Raw genomic sequence first — 15281 nt, 5'->3', positions numbered from 1 at the left:
AGCTGGGGCTGACAGAGGAAGCTCACGCCGCTCCACGGATTCGAACCTGCGATCTTTCGGTCAACAAGCTTAGCAGCTCAGTGGTTTAACCCACTGTGCCATGGGGGGGGGGGGCTCCCTGATATATATAAGGTTTTTGTAAAAATTGGCTTAACCCAGGCCTGGGCAAACTTGGGCTTTTCAGTGTCTTGGACTTCAACTCTCACAATTCTTGGCCTCAGGCCAGGCCCATAGCCAGGATTTTGTTTTGGGGGGGGGGGGCTGAATTTTTTTCAGGGGGGTTGGGGGGGCTGAGTTTTGGGGGGGCTGAGTCTGAGTGAAAGAGGGTCTAGCCTAGCAAACCTTTTGTATCATTACCCCAATACCCCCATGCATATGGGATATATTGAGTATGGTTATCAGATCATGATATGAATAAACATAACAGTTTAAATAATGCACCAATAAGGCCTTTTCGTGAACCACCATGAGAATTTGGGGGGGGGAGGCTGAAGCCCCTCAAGCCCCCCCCCCCCCCACATGCCTGCACTCAGGCCCTTCCCTTAAGTGGATGAGGGGGGAAAGGAAGGGGTCTGAGGCCAGGAATTGTGGGAGCTGAAGTCCAAAACACCCAGAGGGCCCAAGCTTGCTGTCCTGGTTTAACCTCTGGTTTGCTGATAAAATGGAATTACTGTGTGGCAAAAGGATGCATGTCTGAAAAAGTGTGTCACCAGCATGAACTGTTTGGAAAGCTGGGCTGTGGAATGAATGCCATTGCCCTCAAAGCTATGGAATCCTGGGAGGTGTCTTTGACAAACCCTTTATTTAGCCTTCCCTGCCAAAGAGTGCTGGGACCTCCGGAAACTACAAAGCCCAGGATTCCATAGCCCTGGGCCATTGGAGGGGTGGCCAAATGGCATTCATTCTACCCTGCTGGGGCGCAGAGGCGGTGGTTCCCTGAGGTCTCCCTCCCGCCCTCCTCCCCCTCCCTCCTTGGGCTAATGATGACCAGAGGAGGCTGGGTCCTAATTGGCCCCCTCCCGCCCGCGCTCTCCGTCGTCACTCGCCACCTGGCCCCGCCCCCTCCTCCCCCTCCCCCTCCTCCTCCTCCTCCTGCTCCCTTCCTCCCCATCCTTGTCTCTGTCCGGTGCTCCGTCGTGGCCCGTGCTTGGTCTTCTCCGCTCAGCTCAGGAAGAAGTCCCTGCTTTGCGTGGGGGGGCCGAGCGAGGACTGAAGAGGTGTCTCTCCTCCACTCCCCTCAAACGCGTTTGGAAGGTGAGTCGCCCCACCAGGAAGGCGGAGAAGGAAGGAAAGAAAGAGCCGGCGGAGCATCCCCGCGGGTACCAAAGGAAGGCGAAGGGGAGGGTCCTGGGGAGAAGTTCGCGCGAGGCGAGGAGGCTTGGGCTGAGGGGCTCAGGAAGGAAGAGCGGCTACCTGGGCAAACCAGAGGCCCGCGGAAGGGAGGGGAGGGGAGGGGAAGGGAGGGGAAGGACTGCCAGCGCTGCAGACCTCCAAGCCCCGAGGGGCCGAGCAGCTCAGTTAGACCGGGGCCGATGGACAGGGGAAGGAGCTCCTCAACCAGGCTTTTGGCAGGACCGGGTCGGGGCTTCCCAGGGGCTGTCTATTGGCTAAGGGAGACTCCGGGAAATCCCTGCTCCAGGCAGTCCCCTGTCAGCTTAAGGCGATTCCGTGGTGGCGCAGCGAGTTAAACTGCTGAGCTGCTGAACTTGTTCACCGAAAGGTCGGCGATTCGAATATGGGGAGCGAGGTGAGCTCCCGCTGTTAGCCCTAGCTCCTGCCAACCTAGCAGTTCGAAAACGTACAAATGTGAGTAGGGGCCCTTCCACATATCCCAGAATATCAAAGCAGAAAAGGCCACATTATATGAGTATGGACTCAGATAACCCAGTTCAAATGAGATATTGTGGGATTTTCTGCCTTGATATTCTGGGATATAGGGCTGTGTGGAGGATGCTGTGGGTTAAACTGCAGAGCTGCTGAACTTGCTGACTGAAGAGTTGGCTGTTCGAATCCAGGTGGTAGGGTGAGCTCCCACTGTTAGGCCCAGCTTCTGCCAACCTAGCAGGTCAGGGCGTTCCATGCAGTCATGCTGGCCACATGACCTAGGAGGTGTCTGCGGACAGTGCCAGCTCTTTGGCTTAGAAATGGAGATGAGCACCACCCCCAGAGTTGGATGTGACTGGACTTAACGTCGAGGGGAAACCTTTACCTTTACTTTACCTTCTCAGGCAAAACCACTCAGAGATGGCTTTACCAGTTCTTTTCTTTGAAAAAGAAAACAGCAGTCTCCTGTCGAAGTACCAACTCGGGCTGGCCCTGATTAGCCTCCCAGATCACTTGAAGAGAATTTTGGCTCATTTAGTTGGTAGCCAGAATTCTAGACTTGAAGGCACACTCAAATGGGATGCTTGCCCAGCCTCCCCCAAACCCACTCCTGCTTCCCTGGCATGATGAAATGCTTCCCTGCTGGGCTCCTGTGTGGGGCGTCCTCCCTTTCATAACTTCTGCCCCACTGTTAGGTGACTTTTAAGTGAAGTAAAGGTAAAGGTTTCCCCTAACATTAAGTCTACCTGGGTCCAACTCTGGGGGGTGGTGCTCATCTCCGTTTCTAAGCTGAAGAACCAGCATTGTCCATAGACACCTCCTAGGTCATTTGACTAGCATGACTGTACAGAGTGCCATTACCTGTACAGAGTGCCAGTGGGATTTTGGCCTGCATCAATAGGAGCATAGTGTCTAGATCTAGGAAAGTCATGCTACCCCTCTATTCTGCTTTGGTTAGACCACACCTGGAATATTGTGTCCAGTTCTGGGCACCACAATTCAAGAGAGATATTGACAAGCTGGAATGTGTCCAGAGGAGAGCGACTAAAATGATCAAGGGTCTGGAGAACAAGCCCTATGAGGAGCGGCTTAAGGAGCTGGGCATGTTTAGCCTGAAGAAGAGAAGGCTGAGAGGAGATATGATAGCCATGTATAAATATGTGAGAGGAAGCCACAGGGAGGAGGGAGCAAGCTTGTTTTCTGCTTCCTTGGAGACTAGGACGCGGAACAATGGCTTCAAACTACAGGAAAGGAGATTCCATCTGAACACGAGGAAGAACTTCCTGACTTTGAGAGCTGTTCAGTAGTGGAACTCTCTGCCCCGGAGTGTGGTGGAGGCTCCTTCTTTGGAAGCTTTTAAACAGAGGCTGGATGGCCATCTGTCAGGGGTGATTTGAATGCAATATTCCTGCTTCTTGGCAGGGGGTTGGACTGGATGGCCCATGAGGTCTCTTCCAACTCTATGATTCTATGATTCTATGATTCTACCTTCCCGCAGAAGTGGTACCTATTGATCTACACACATTTGCATGTTTTCAAACTGCTAGGTTGGCAGAAGCTGGGGCTAACAGTGGGAGCTCACCCCGCTCCCTGGATTTAAACCTCCAACCTTCTGGTTAGCAAGTTCAGCAGCTCAACAGTTTAGCCTGCTGCACCATCAGGGGGCTACTGGTTTTAATTCACTTTTAAGTGAATTAACCTCAATACAATTTTTTCTCTCAGTAGAGGTAGTGATGCAGCAGAGTCGCAACTGGCAGGGTCAAAGCCCCAGGACTCCCGAATTAGCAGAGACTGGGACTCCATCTCTCCACCCACCCTTTTCCCTCCCATTTTAGCTGCAATCCCCGTAGTAGCTGGGAGGGAAATTGACCCCTTTGGACACAATGTATGTGATGAGCTATCAATGTGATGGTGTTAGTTGGTCTTGAATGGATCATGTTCATTAGGGTTGCTGCAAGTTTTCTGGGCTGTAAGGCCATTTTCCAGAAGCATTCTCTCCTGATGTTTCACCCACATCTATGGCAGGCATCCTCAGAGGTTGTGAGGTCTGTTGGAAACTAGGCAAGTGAGGCTTATATATCTGTGGGAGAAGGAACCCTTGGCTGTTTGAGGCACGTGTGAATGTTGCAATTGATGACCTTGGTTAGCATTGAATAACCCTGCAGCTTCAAAGTCTGGCTGCTTCCTGCCTGGGGAATCCTTTGTTGGGGGGTGTTAGCTGGCCCTGATTTATTTATTTTTTCTGGAATTCCCTTGTTTTCAGAGTTTTCCTCTTTATTTACTGTCCTAATTTTAGAGTTTTTAAATACTGGTAGCCAGATTTTGTTCATTTTCATGGTTTCCTCCTTTCTGTTGAAATTGTCCATATGCACATTCATTAGCTTTACAAAAGCCTTTCTCCTAGTGAGGATAAAAACTGCTAGAGACTTTGTGTGTGCCCATATATACATGTATGCAAGTGAACATAGATGAAATACCTGGATTTTTGAGCACTTGGTGGAAATGTTGCTCCTTTGAGAGCAAGGAGGGCCTGCTCTCAAAATATGCCCATTCAACCTCAATATATGGAGCTTGAGGGAAACAATACCTCCCCTCAAAATTGTCTCCATTGTTACCTTGTTAAGACTGCTTGCTTCCTAAAATACCCATATTTTGAAAGTAAATTCTGTGGTGCTTTAATTCCTGTTGCTCCATTTCTAAAACAACAAAAGTTGTTTGTGGGAATGGCTAGACCTCATCGCATAAGCCCTCAGTCCCAAATCTATTGTTGAAAATCTCAGATACATTCCTTGGGAGCTTGAGTTTCATTGGTGGTTTTCAAGGAGAGGTTTAAGCCTCGCACACATCCCAAATCCTCCCATTCCCCTCTGAAATCACAGTTTAAAATTCTAAGGAGGCCAGTGAGTGATGATGTCTTTTCCATTCTCAGTTGCCACATGAAGGGGGATACCAATTGGAAAGGCCCTCTCTACCTGCTCTATCTCTTTCCCGGCCTTCTACTTCCATGGCAAATAAATTTCAAGAGCAAGCAGGGAAGGAATTCATTGGCAACAATGGAAACTTTCCCTGAGTTTAATTCTGTAAGTTAGTGGCAGTTTTCTTCCAGGAGAGTATGGCAGGCAGCAGTGTGAGACAGAATACGGCTGAAAGGAACGAATGAATGGAGTGGAGGATGGGATAGAGATCACAAACTAGCAATAGATTTTTACCTACTATTTTTTTTCAGGGATATGGCTGATTTGTAAACTACCCTTGCCATTGCAATTCCTGGTAATTATTCTCAGTTTACATACCTGTGCAGTATAACCTAAATATCCCCTGGAGATATCTTCCAAGACCTCCTCCCTCCCATGGATACCTGAAATTGTGGTTAACAGTGAATCCTATAAACTTGGGCCGAAAACATACCATATAATAGTTGTGGAGGACCCAGAGAGGCCTACAAACACTTCCTGGGGGAATATACTGTTCTTTGGAGCATGGGTAAATTAAACTATGGATGACTATGAATAAGAGGCCATGTATAGATATAAGCATGAAGATATTGCACAGACTGTGTCCTTTGTGCCTGTGTTCAGAGCTCTTCTTGTGCCTGATAGAGCTCTCCATACAGAGTCATTGGTAGTTCTTTTAAGCTTGTTGGAAGAGATGAGTTCCTTCTGTCTTAAAAGTCTGCTTGATCTTCTTAGTTTTATTTGTTTTTCAGGGACTCAATTTTGAAGATGTTCCAATTTGGCTCAAGACTCCTGTTCCTGCCCATCCTTCTTGGAGTGGTGAATGCTGCTCCTGCTTTGGAAGGTGATGGAGAAGAGCAGCCAAATGAAGAGATTGTCGTAACCTTTCCCAGGGATGAAGCCAGTCTGAATGAAATGTTCCGTGAAGTAGAGGAGCTGATGGAGGATACTCAGTATAAGCTGAGCAATGCCGTCAAAGAGGTGTGACTCTTCCTCCAAACTTACTTGTACAACATTGGGTCGGAGTAGGCTTGGAATAAAGTGCAGGCAGTCCCCAAGTTATTAACCAGATTGGTTCTGTGGGTTTTTTCCTAATTTAAATTTGTATGTAAGCCAGAACAAGTACATTTTTTAAGTGTAACTCCATATATAGAGAGGTGGGGGGGGGAGAGTGCACTTTGGAAAGCATAGGGAAGGGTTCACACCCCTGTGGTGTTTGTTTTTCTGTCTGTGCCCCTATTCAGAAGATCTCCTCTCACTTTCTGTTCTGTGATAGTTGGATTTTGAAAAATGTGGCTTGTTGTGAAAACAAATGTTGGTTCTAAAGCTTCAGTGGAGACCCTTTCTCCCCATGCTAACTCTTTCAGGATTGAATGTCCCTTCCAAGAGGTAGATTTCTCTCATTTCCTGTTGTCTCATGCCCATTTGTAACTATGAGTCATTTGTAAGTTGGATGTTTATAACTCAGGGACTGTCTGTATTCGACTTCTTGAATGTATCATAAGTGGCCCTTTGAAAAATGAATGATAAGACTACTATATCCCTAATAGTTATGTGGAAGAGAGAATCCCACTCTTCCATGATATTCTTGAAGAAGGCATGTTCCTTTTTACCCCCACGTGCCCATCTCATTTCAGTTATTACTTTTAAGATACAATTACAAACTATAACAGTGTTACTAAAATGTTGATATTTTATATCACATAGTTGCAGAAATGGCAGGCTTGGGTTGATCAAGGTGAACGGAGTGTGACAGAACTTGGTGGGTAATTGGATTAGAGCTCCTTAAAAGGCTTTTGTCAAGACCAGGGCTAATGTGTTGAGCGTAGAAGTGCCTCTGGTATGCCTGTTGCTTGAGCTGATAGGTTGGTTCTTCTGAATTAGTTGTCTGGATTTGTAGCAGGATGTGAACCTCCTGGGATAATGACATGGATTTTGTTTCCTCTCCATACCTAAATGCCACCAGTATTCATTTATTCCACTTCTATGCATTTTATTTTAGTCTTCTGTGAACTGTAGTGAAATTTCTTTCATTTATTTTTTTCCTCAGTAACTTTACAAAAGTTCTGCACTGTGACTTCAATAAATATCCCAATGTGACATTTGTCAGTAGTAGTAGGTGCCAGAAGCAATTGCGGTGAGAGGAAAGAATGGGGATGAATTTTTTTTTTGTCGTGTCAGGAGCTACTTGAGAAACTGCAAGTTGCTTCTGGTGTGAGAGAATTGGCTGTCTGCAAGGACATTGCCCAGGGGGCTCCTGGATGATTTGATGTTTTTATCATCTTTGTGGGAAGTTTCTCTCATGTCCCCGTATGAGGAGCTGGAGCTGATAGAGGGAGCTCATCCGCCTCTCCCCAGATTCAGTCCTGCCAGTACACACAAAGATTGCTATAGATATGGAATATCTTTAACAAATAAGATACTCACTTTTGCCCACATTAATCCAGGTACAGACCTTGAAAAGAGCAGGTTTTAGGCTTATTCTTACCTTACTTTTCTTGCATTTACACCTATTAGAACAAACTAAATGGGTGAGGTATATGTTGCTGGACACATGCATGTTAAAGAAATGTGAAGAGCGACAAGTAACATGAAAGCAACATTAAAACTAATTGTTGTTTGTGGTTGTGTGCTTTCAAGTCATTTCTAACTTATGGTGATCCTAAGGCAACCCTATCAAGAGGATTATTTAAAAGATTTTTGGGCTGGGGTTGCCTTTGCCTTCCTTTGAGGATGAGAGAATGTGACTGGTGACGGTCACCCAGTTTTTTCTATGACTGAGTGGGATTTGAACCTCATCTCCCATAGTCCTAGTCCAACACTTAAACTACTACACCATGTTGGCTCATTCTTCAAATCCTGGCTTTCATTTTGTGCAAAAGAAAGTGCTTTAACGGCTATAGCTCTTGCAGTTTTCTAGCTGAAGCTGAGTGTCTGTCTTCTGGCCAATACTGTTAGGGTGGGGTATAGTTTAAATGGGCTTCCTAGACTCATTAAACATTTGGATAATATGAAGGATTTGCTGCTGCCCTTTAATGCAGTTTCAGATCGTGGAGAACTTGATTCCTGGCCAGGCTTTATTTGGTGCTCCTCAGTGCTAATTTTATGTTGTATGTCATTAGTAAATGTGGAAAGATGTCAATCTGCTTCCTAAATTATGTTAGCAGGCTTATTACACAGCCTAATTATATTTTGTATGCATTTTACATTGGCATTCAGCTTTGGAAATTACAAAGTGGCTTTTTCTCTGGCTTGCAATGAAAAGAAATTGCTCCCAAGGTTATTTTTTACTGCTGTCGACACAGTAGGATGTGTCCAGAACTGTTTCCTGTCTAGTGGAAAGGGCCAAACAAAACATCATATGCAGATCCACAAATAAGGTCTCCAGTGAGGATTTTAATGTAAGCTGCAGCGGTGGTCCCAAAATGTATTGGAGCCATAGGGATAGGAGGAGAGGTGTTGATACTAGATTTTGGGAAAGTTTGGTTTGAGTTCCCAGAATTCTTCATAGCCTGTTTTATGAGTTCTGAGTTATCCTCACCACTATATAGACTCCTTCCCAAAGCTGTTGTTTGTCCTAGGAGAGGAAACCTACATGTATGCTATATGTTCCTATGTGTTTCCCCTGCATGGCAAAAGCAACTTGAAGATGATGAAATTGCTAGAGAGCAAGATGCAGGTGAAGATTAAAGTGGCATCCCATAAAATAAGATCCTCCCATAAAGCTTTTTGAGCTTTGGCTTCCAGTGCTATTCATCATTAGCTTGCTCTTTCTTTCTTTCTTTCTTTCTTTCTTTCTTTCTTTCCTTCTTTCCTTTTTTTCTTTCTTTCTGTTTTTCTGTCCTCCCTCCCTCCCTCCCTCCCTCCCTCCCTCCCTCCCTCCCTTGTATACTGCTTTTCTCATCCCAGCAGGGGACTCAAAGCGGTTTCCAACATAATTATGGAAAAATGTAATGCCTCTGTAACAGATTTTTTAAAAAATTCTATTAATTCTTTGGAGGCTGCAGAGACTTTGCTACCAACACACGATATTCTGAGGAACCTTTAATATGGAAACTGGCTACCGCACAATTTAAAAAGAGTTTTCAGTTTGTGTTTGACCAGAGCTTTTAAGTAAGCTGGAATGTGCTGAATTCACACTCAGGGCTCAGAACACTGAGGTGAATAACACGGAGATTCTTCTAAATTGTTGCTGCCACCATTCTGGAAACTCTGTTTCTCTAACTTGCTTTAGAACTTCTTTACACAGAGGCACTCTGAGACAGTTGTTGATTAACAAAGAACAAAGTTGTTTATTTGTGTGGTTTTCAAAAACACAGGCACTTAAGTGTAATGGTTGCAAGGTTGAGATGAAGTTTATGGTTACTTTAAAACAGTTCAGTACTTGGTTCCAATAACAACTCTTCACTTCCTCAGGAAACTAGCAGACTTCCTTCTGACTAGAATTCCTAATTCCATCTGACTAGAATTCCTAATACTAATACCTAGTCCTTTCCCTTGGATTTGTTTACAATCTCTTCACCAGCTATTCTTCTCTAATAGCTATCTGTATTCTCTAACTAACCACTTTGGCTTCACTAACTTCTCCTCTCCTAACTCTCTCAAAACCTAACTTTCTTTTTCAAAACTCAGACCCTGACTAAACTGTCAGATTTTAAAACACCCCCCTAAAGGCAATTTTTTTCTGCACTTCAACTAAGCTCCACCCACTTTCTCCCAGTCAATCATAAAGGTTCTCCACATTTCCCTCCAGGCTGCTCCTAACCTCCACCTCCTCTAGGAAATGACTAGATCAGTGGTTCTCAACCTGGGGTCCCCAGATGTTTTTGGCCTACAACTCCCAGAAATCCCAGTCAGTTTACCAGCTGTTAGGATTTCTGGGAGTTGAAGGCCAAAAACATCTGGGGACCCCAGGTTGAGAACCACTGGACTTTTGTAAAAGCTGACTGGAAACGAGCTGACTGAATACATAAGATATTAATCTCTGCACATTGCAAAGTGGTCATGACACTGAGTATGAGAAACTTCCTCTCTCTGTACAATGTTGAGTTGAAACAATTCTTATGTTTGAGGGAGTCTCACAATATTTGTTTTCCAGGTTTGGATTGTTCCACTCCCTCTTTCCTGATGCTTCACAGCATTTTTTTTTATTACAATTGTTTATAAATGAGTCTCTGAGAAAAATTGTATGTTCTTTGGAAGAAGCAAAATTCCAAAACCATGTTCCAAAATTTCCCAAGAGCTAAAGCCATTAGAAGAAGATTCCATATCCGTTTTATCCTATTCTTCATTTTCTCTGTTGGTCACAAGTCATGGAAGCAAAGAAGGAAAATACTTCCAGGCATTTCAAAAGTGTTAAGGGACGAGGGTAAGAAAAGAAGGGTGAGATTCTACTGTGTGGTGCACAAAGATTTTTGCTTTATCATGACAATTGTTTGTTATTTTGAGAGATGCACAAATGCTATATGAGATGGGGAAAGCTGTTAGTATGTCTTGTGGAGCTCGGTAGTTGACATTCAGTATTTGATTAGGGCAGGGGAGGGAGTGAACAAGGCTTTTGTTTGTATAGCTGAAAGTAAACCAGCTGTTTTAGATTTGTTTTCCTGAGAGACTGAAAGGAATATAGTTGCTCTTTGTACTGAATTCTGGTAACTCACACTTTCATACTTGCATTTGCTTCTCAGGATTAGAAGTAGTTCATCCATGGATCACATCTCTAATCACTTAAGTTTTAAGCACACATATTTCTTATTTGAAGCCACATTCAAACTAGAATCCATCTCCAGTGTTATGAGTGTATATCTGGAATATGTGAAACAGTGAATGTTACAAAGTCAGGCAGAATCATAGGAGCCCCCAGTGGCGCAGTGGGTTAAACCCCTGTGCCAGCAGGACTGAAGACCGACAGGTCACAGGTTTGAATCTGGGGAGAGGCGGATGAGCTCCCTCTATCAGCTCCAGCTCCTCATGCAGAGACATGAGAGAAGCCTCCTACAAGGATGATAAAACATCAAATCATCCGGGCGTTCCCCTGGGCAATGTCCTTGCAGACGGCCAATTCTCTCACACCAGAAGTGACTTGCAGTTTCTCAGGTCGCTCCTGACACGACAAAAAAAGAAAAAGAAAAAAAGGCAGAACCATCTCTGTTGCTGCATATGGAACAGCAAGGCGTCATATCTGCAATTGGGAAAATCACATCTGTGTTGATAGATATAGGTGCATCTACACTGTAGAATTAATGCAGTTTGACACTACTCTAGCTGCCATAGCTCAGTGTTATGGAATTCTGGGAGTTTTCATTTCATGAGCCACCAGTACTCTTTGGAAGAAAAGGCTAAATGCCTTGTGAAATTACAACTCTCAGGATTCCATAGCATTGAGCCATGGCAGTTAAAGTGGTGTCAAACTTTATTAATTCTACAGTATAGATGTACACATGGTGTCCAGGCAGGGTTAACACTTGACAACTTCTTTTAGACTTCAAGCACTGAATCCATGCCGGAAGCACAAGCAGTTCTCTGTACCTGTAAACTGTATCTGTGTGACTCCTGCTTTTGGCTTTCCTAAAGCATTCTTTACTGACATTGTGGTGACAAATCTTTGTTGCCCTCCTTTCAGTTACTGTCAAGCTGTCACTGGCATCAATGAGTTTCCTTTGATACTTGAAGCACAAAGTCCCACCCTATTTTCCTCTTCTCCCACTCTGCAGTATTGCCCATGGTAAACAAGAACATCAATTCTCTCATATTTTATGCTCTCTCCCTATTTCATAGTTAAGAGGACTCTTGTTAACATGAGGTAGATTAAATCACTTTGATTTAAACTGTAATACAAATAATGGTAGCCTGATTTAAAATTCTCCCTTGAACATGTTCAGTCTATTATTTAAGAAAAAAATGCTGTTAGTTTCTAGACTTTATAATGTCCTATTTGCATAATCTGATTTGACAGCCTTAGGTTTTTCTCCCTCTTTCATCTTAGCAGCTGAAAAGGGTTCAGGTTAAGAACGGCGATGGTCACTCTGAATTAATGTTCGGTGTTATAACTGAATTTCTGATGCAGGCTTATTTATATGCTCAATTTCTTTGTTCTGTTCACTGGGAAGGTTGGGCCTTTCCATACAACATTTGTCATTTTGGGTTTGAAGTGAATACTGAAAATGTTCAAACGACTGCCATCAAATGGGTTTGTAAATTCAGAGTGCATACTGCCTGTATTTAAAATGAAATGTGAAACAAAGCTGTATTGAAAATGATCGTGGTAAAGTGGAATTATACAAATTTGGATTTATTTTAATTTGCATGCTGCCTTACTGCATATAGTGTGCAGAGAAGCTACTAACTCTGAAGTCTGACTGTTTTTTAAAAAGTCAGATATGAACTGAAAAGGCAAGGGCACTAGTAGAAGACATTTTGAAACACATTAAGATGAACAATAGATCAGGTCAATTTGATGGGTAAAAAAAAAAGGTAAAGGTTTCCCCCTTGTCATGAAGTCTAGTTGTGTCCAACTCTGGAGGGTGGTACTCATCTCCATTTCTAAGCTGGAGAGCTGGAGTTATCTGTAGACACCTCCTAGGTCTTGTGGCTAGCATGACTGCACGGAGTGCTGTTACCTTCCCACAGAAGCGGTACCCATTGATCTACCCACATTTGGATGTTTTTGAACTGTTTGGTTGGCAGAAGCTGGGGCTAAAAGTGGGGGCTCACCCCGCTCCCTAGATTCGAACCACCGACCTTTTGGTCAGCAAGTTCAGCAGTTCGGTGGTTCAACCCACGGTGCCACCAGAGGGTCCTGATAGGTGTTGAAGGACAGTCTAAATATAAATCTTTCCTGATAGCAAAAGGGTGTCAAAATGAAGTCTGATCAGGACTCTGAATGGGAGCCTCTGTGGCACTGCCAAATATTCTTCAAAGGCCCAAGAAAGACCAATACTACTCCAGAAGATCTCATGATTAGTGCTGGAGGAGGCTATCCTTAATGTAGCCTGGGTCTAAGCAGTTCAGAACTTTATAGGTCACAACCATAATTTCTGATGGTTTCTGGACATATGGCCATGTAATATATTAAAACTGAGGAAGAAATGTAGCTTATATGATGCTCCCACTTTAGTGACCTGTGGATAATTATTATTTTAATTTAAATCAATTAATTACAAATCCAGTGAATTTGGAAGATGTCACTTCTTCCAGGTTTTTCTTTATAGCTTGAAAAAAAACCCCACGCATACAGAAATAGAAGCGGCATTGGAGAGAGCCCACAGACAGTCGTAATGAGGTTTGAGTAAATCCTATCAGTACAAGTTATTTCTTATGTAGAAGGCTATATATTTTTAAAATATCCACTTTATAATCTGTGCTGTCAAACTGTCTGTGGCTTTAATACAGTTCATCCCAAAGGCACATGGTTTGCATCTATAAAATGTTCATACCAATAGCCATAACTGTGTCATTGGGATCATAGTGGGGGATAAAGGGTTGAAGACCTCCAGTCGCATGTTATTTTATTTGACCAGGTGTCTGTGCTATCTGTTTTGGGGCAGACTTTATATTCCAAGGCAAAATGAAGCAATATGAATGGCCTCAGTTTCTAGTAGACCACTATTTTGAAATGCTACATAAAAAGTAAGATTGTAGAAAAGGAGCAGGGAACTGTACCATTTCCATGTTTTTCTTTGCAATATGAAAAATATAGCTGTGCTTGATAGAGCCCACAGATTACAAAAGAGTTTTTTTTTTTTTTTTAGAAAAAATTGATTGATGAGATTAGAGTAAAGCCAAGAAGGATAGGTGGGCACAACTTCTCCACTTGAGAGGACACTTTCAGGTACATCTTATGTGTAATGTTGTAGCTAATTTGTGCAAGGTGTTAAAGCATAATCCCATGTGCATGGAGAAAGCTGAAATGTGGTAGAGAATGGATGCATGTCTAGTTCTTTCCACAGAGTTTAAGAACCTTTCCTCCACACATTTTAGCAAAGTTGAATTGATGAATAGCAGAATGGAATAAAAACGTAATCGACAAACACCTCATTCCAAAAGTTGGCAAGGAATTGGTGAGTGACTAGCTCGCATTGTAGCAAGAACTAAGTTAGTGAGAGCACCTTGCAATAATGTTAGTATAATGTCACGAGTGCTGAAAATAATAATATTATGGAATCTGAAGTACAGGGTGAAAAACAATACTGCTAAATATAGCACTCTGTACTCTATTCAGGTGCCCACTTTGTGTGCAAAGGTTTTGCATATATACAAGTGCTTTCAGTGCAACGGGAATTCCCATTATGTATATTTGAATCAGTCATGGTGCTATGGGCATCTGGTTTGATGGTCCCACATAAAATGTGTGAGTTCTCTTGCTGTGGAAAACAGGCCCCTAGGCAGCATTTCCAGTCTCTCCCTCCATTAGCACTCCATCAGGAAAAAGTCGTACATGTTACACCAGTAAGGCAGATAATATATCTGATTTTATTTATAATGCACCCGTGAGCTCAGAATAGATAAATGTTTCCTTTATTTTGCTTTGCATATTAGTGCTATGCTGAGCATCAGGCTAAAATTTAGCTGCTAAGTATGGACAACAGCCGTGCACTATTGTGGCTGGCACTTCCAGTTACTGTAAGTGAAGTAGCATTACTCCTAGTTGCCTTTCCAGCCTTTCTAGTTTTGTTTTGTTATTTCAGGTGTGTGTATGTAAGGTGGAAGGGGGAAATATCATTTAATTGCCCTTTATAGGTTTTAAGTTTGTGTATGGGGGGGGGGGAGGGGTGGCTAAAAAAATGAGAATAGGGGTTTTGTGGAAATCCATTACATCAAAAAAGCCATACTGGATCCCACAAAGTTCCATATGTTGCTCATGGGCTACACTGTTGACACACTGTGACAATATTGATATCACACTGGTGTTGATATCACACTGGTACACAGTGTAGCTCCTATACAACATTTGACTTCCTGCTCATCTTTCAGTACACCTAACTGGGATTTGACAAGCGAATCCCTGTCATAAAAATCTAGTGATGATGGCTAATAAATTGGTATGCTTTGGGTTTCTGCCTGTACAGAACTGTTACTGCTGCTTCATTCTCAGCAGAGCCTTCCATAACTGAAAAGTCTGAGGATCCATTTGGAACAACTTTTTAAGACAATTGTGGTGTGTTTATGGTATATTTACCAACAAAGGTTTTCCTGCAGTTGTTGCCTGTTTCCACTCACATAACAAATATACTTTCAGCAGTCTGTCACTGTGTCTTTTTGTTCCATCTTCACAATCATAACATTCCAAATACATGAAATTTGGTGTACTTTATTGATTTAAATGGGTGTGTAACCCTAAAGCCATTTCCCCAATTTGTGTAATTTAGGGACTCTTTGGGTAAAGCCTTGTGTTTTGGTGCAGTAGTCAGTTAGACACAATTCCCCACATAGTGGACTGTGGCTTCTAGTGTTGTCTAATTAAAGCAGACCCGATGGATGAATAGAACTCCTTATGTCAGTACTTAT

General features: G+C 43.3%; 1 protein-coding gene across 3 annotated transcripts in view; it reads left to right on the top strand.

The window, feature by feature from the left end:
* The first annotated feature begins 1088 nt into the window (after positions 1 to 1088).
* Positions 1089 to 15281, top strand: part of DKK3 (dickkopf WNT signaling pathway inhibitor 3) — a 41651-nt gene continuing 27458 nt past the window's right edge. For 2 of the 3 annotated variants that reach the window (XM_060766912.2, XM_060766900.2), the window contains exons 1-2: positions 1089 to 1254; positions 5531 to 5759. In XM_060766912.2, coding sequence (XP_060622895.2) covers positions 5547 to 5759 — 213 coding nt within the window. In that variant the 5' untranslated portion in view covers positions 1089 to 1254; positions 5531 to 5546. The other variant, XM_060766906.2, reaches the window with a different exon arrangement.

This window comes from Anolis sagrei, chromosome 1 (genome assembly GCF_037176765.1).
Source record: "Anolis sagrei isolate rAnoSag1 chromosome 1, rAnoSag1.mat, whole genome shotgun sequence".
Classification (NCBI taxonomy): Eukaryota; Metazoa; Chordata; class Lepidosauria; order Squamata; family Dactyloidae; genus Anolis; species Anolis sagrei.
The sequence above is the reverse complement of the archived record's forward strand: the minus strand, read 5'-3'. Positions and strand labels throughout refer to the sequence as shown.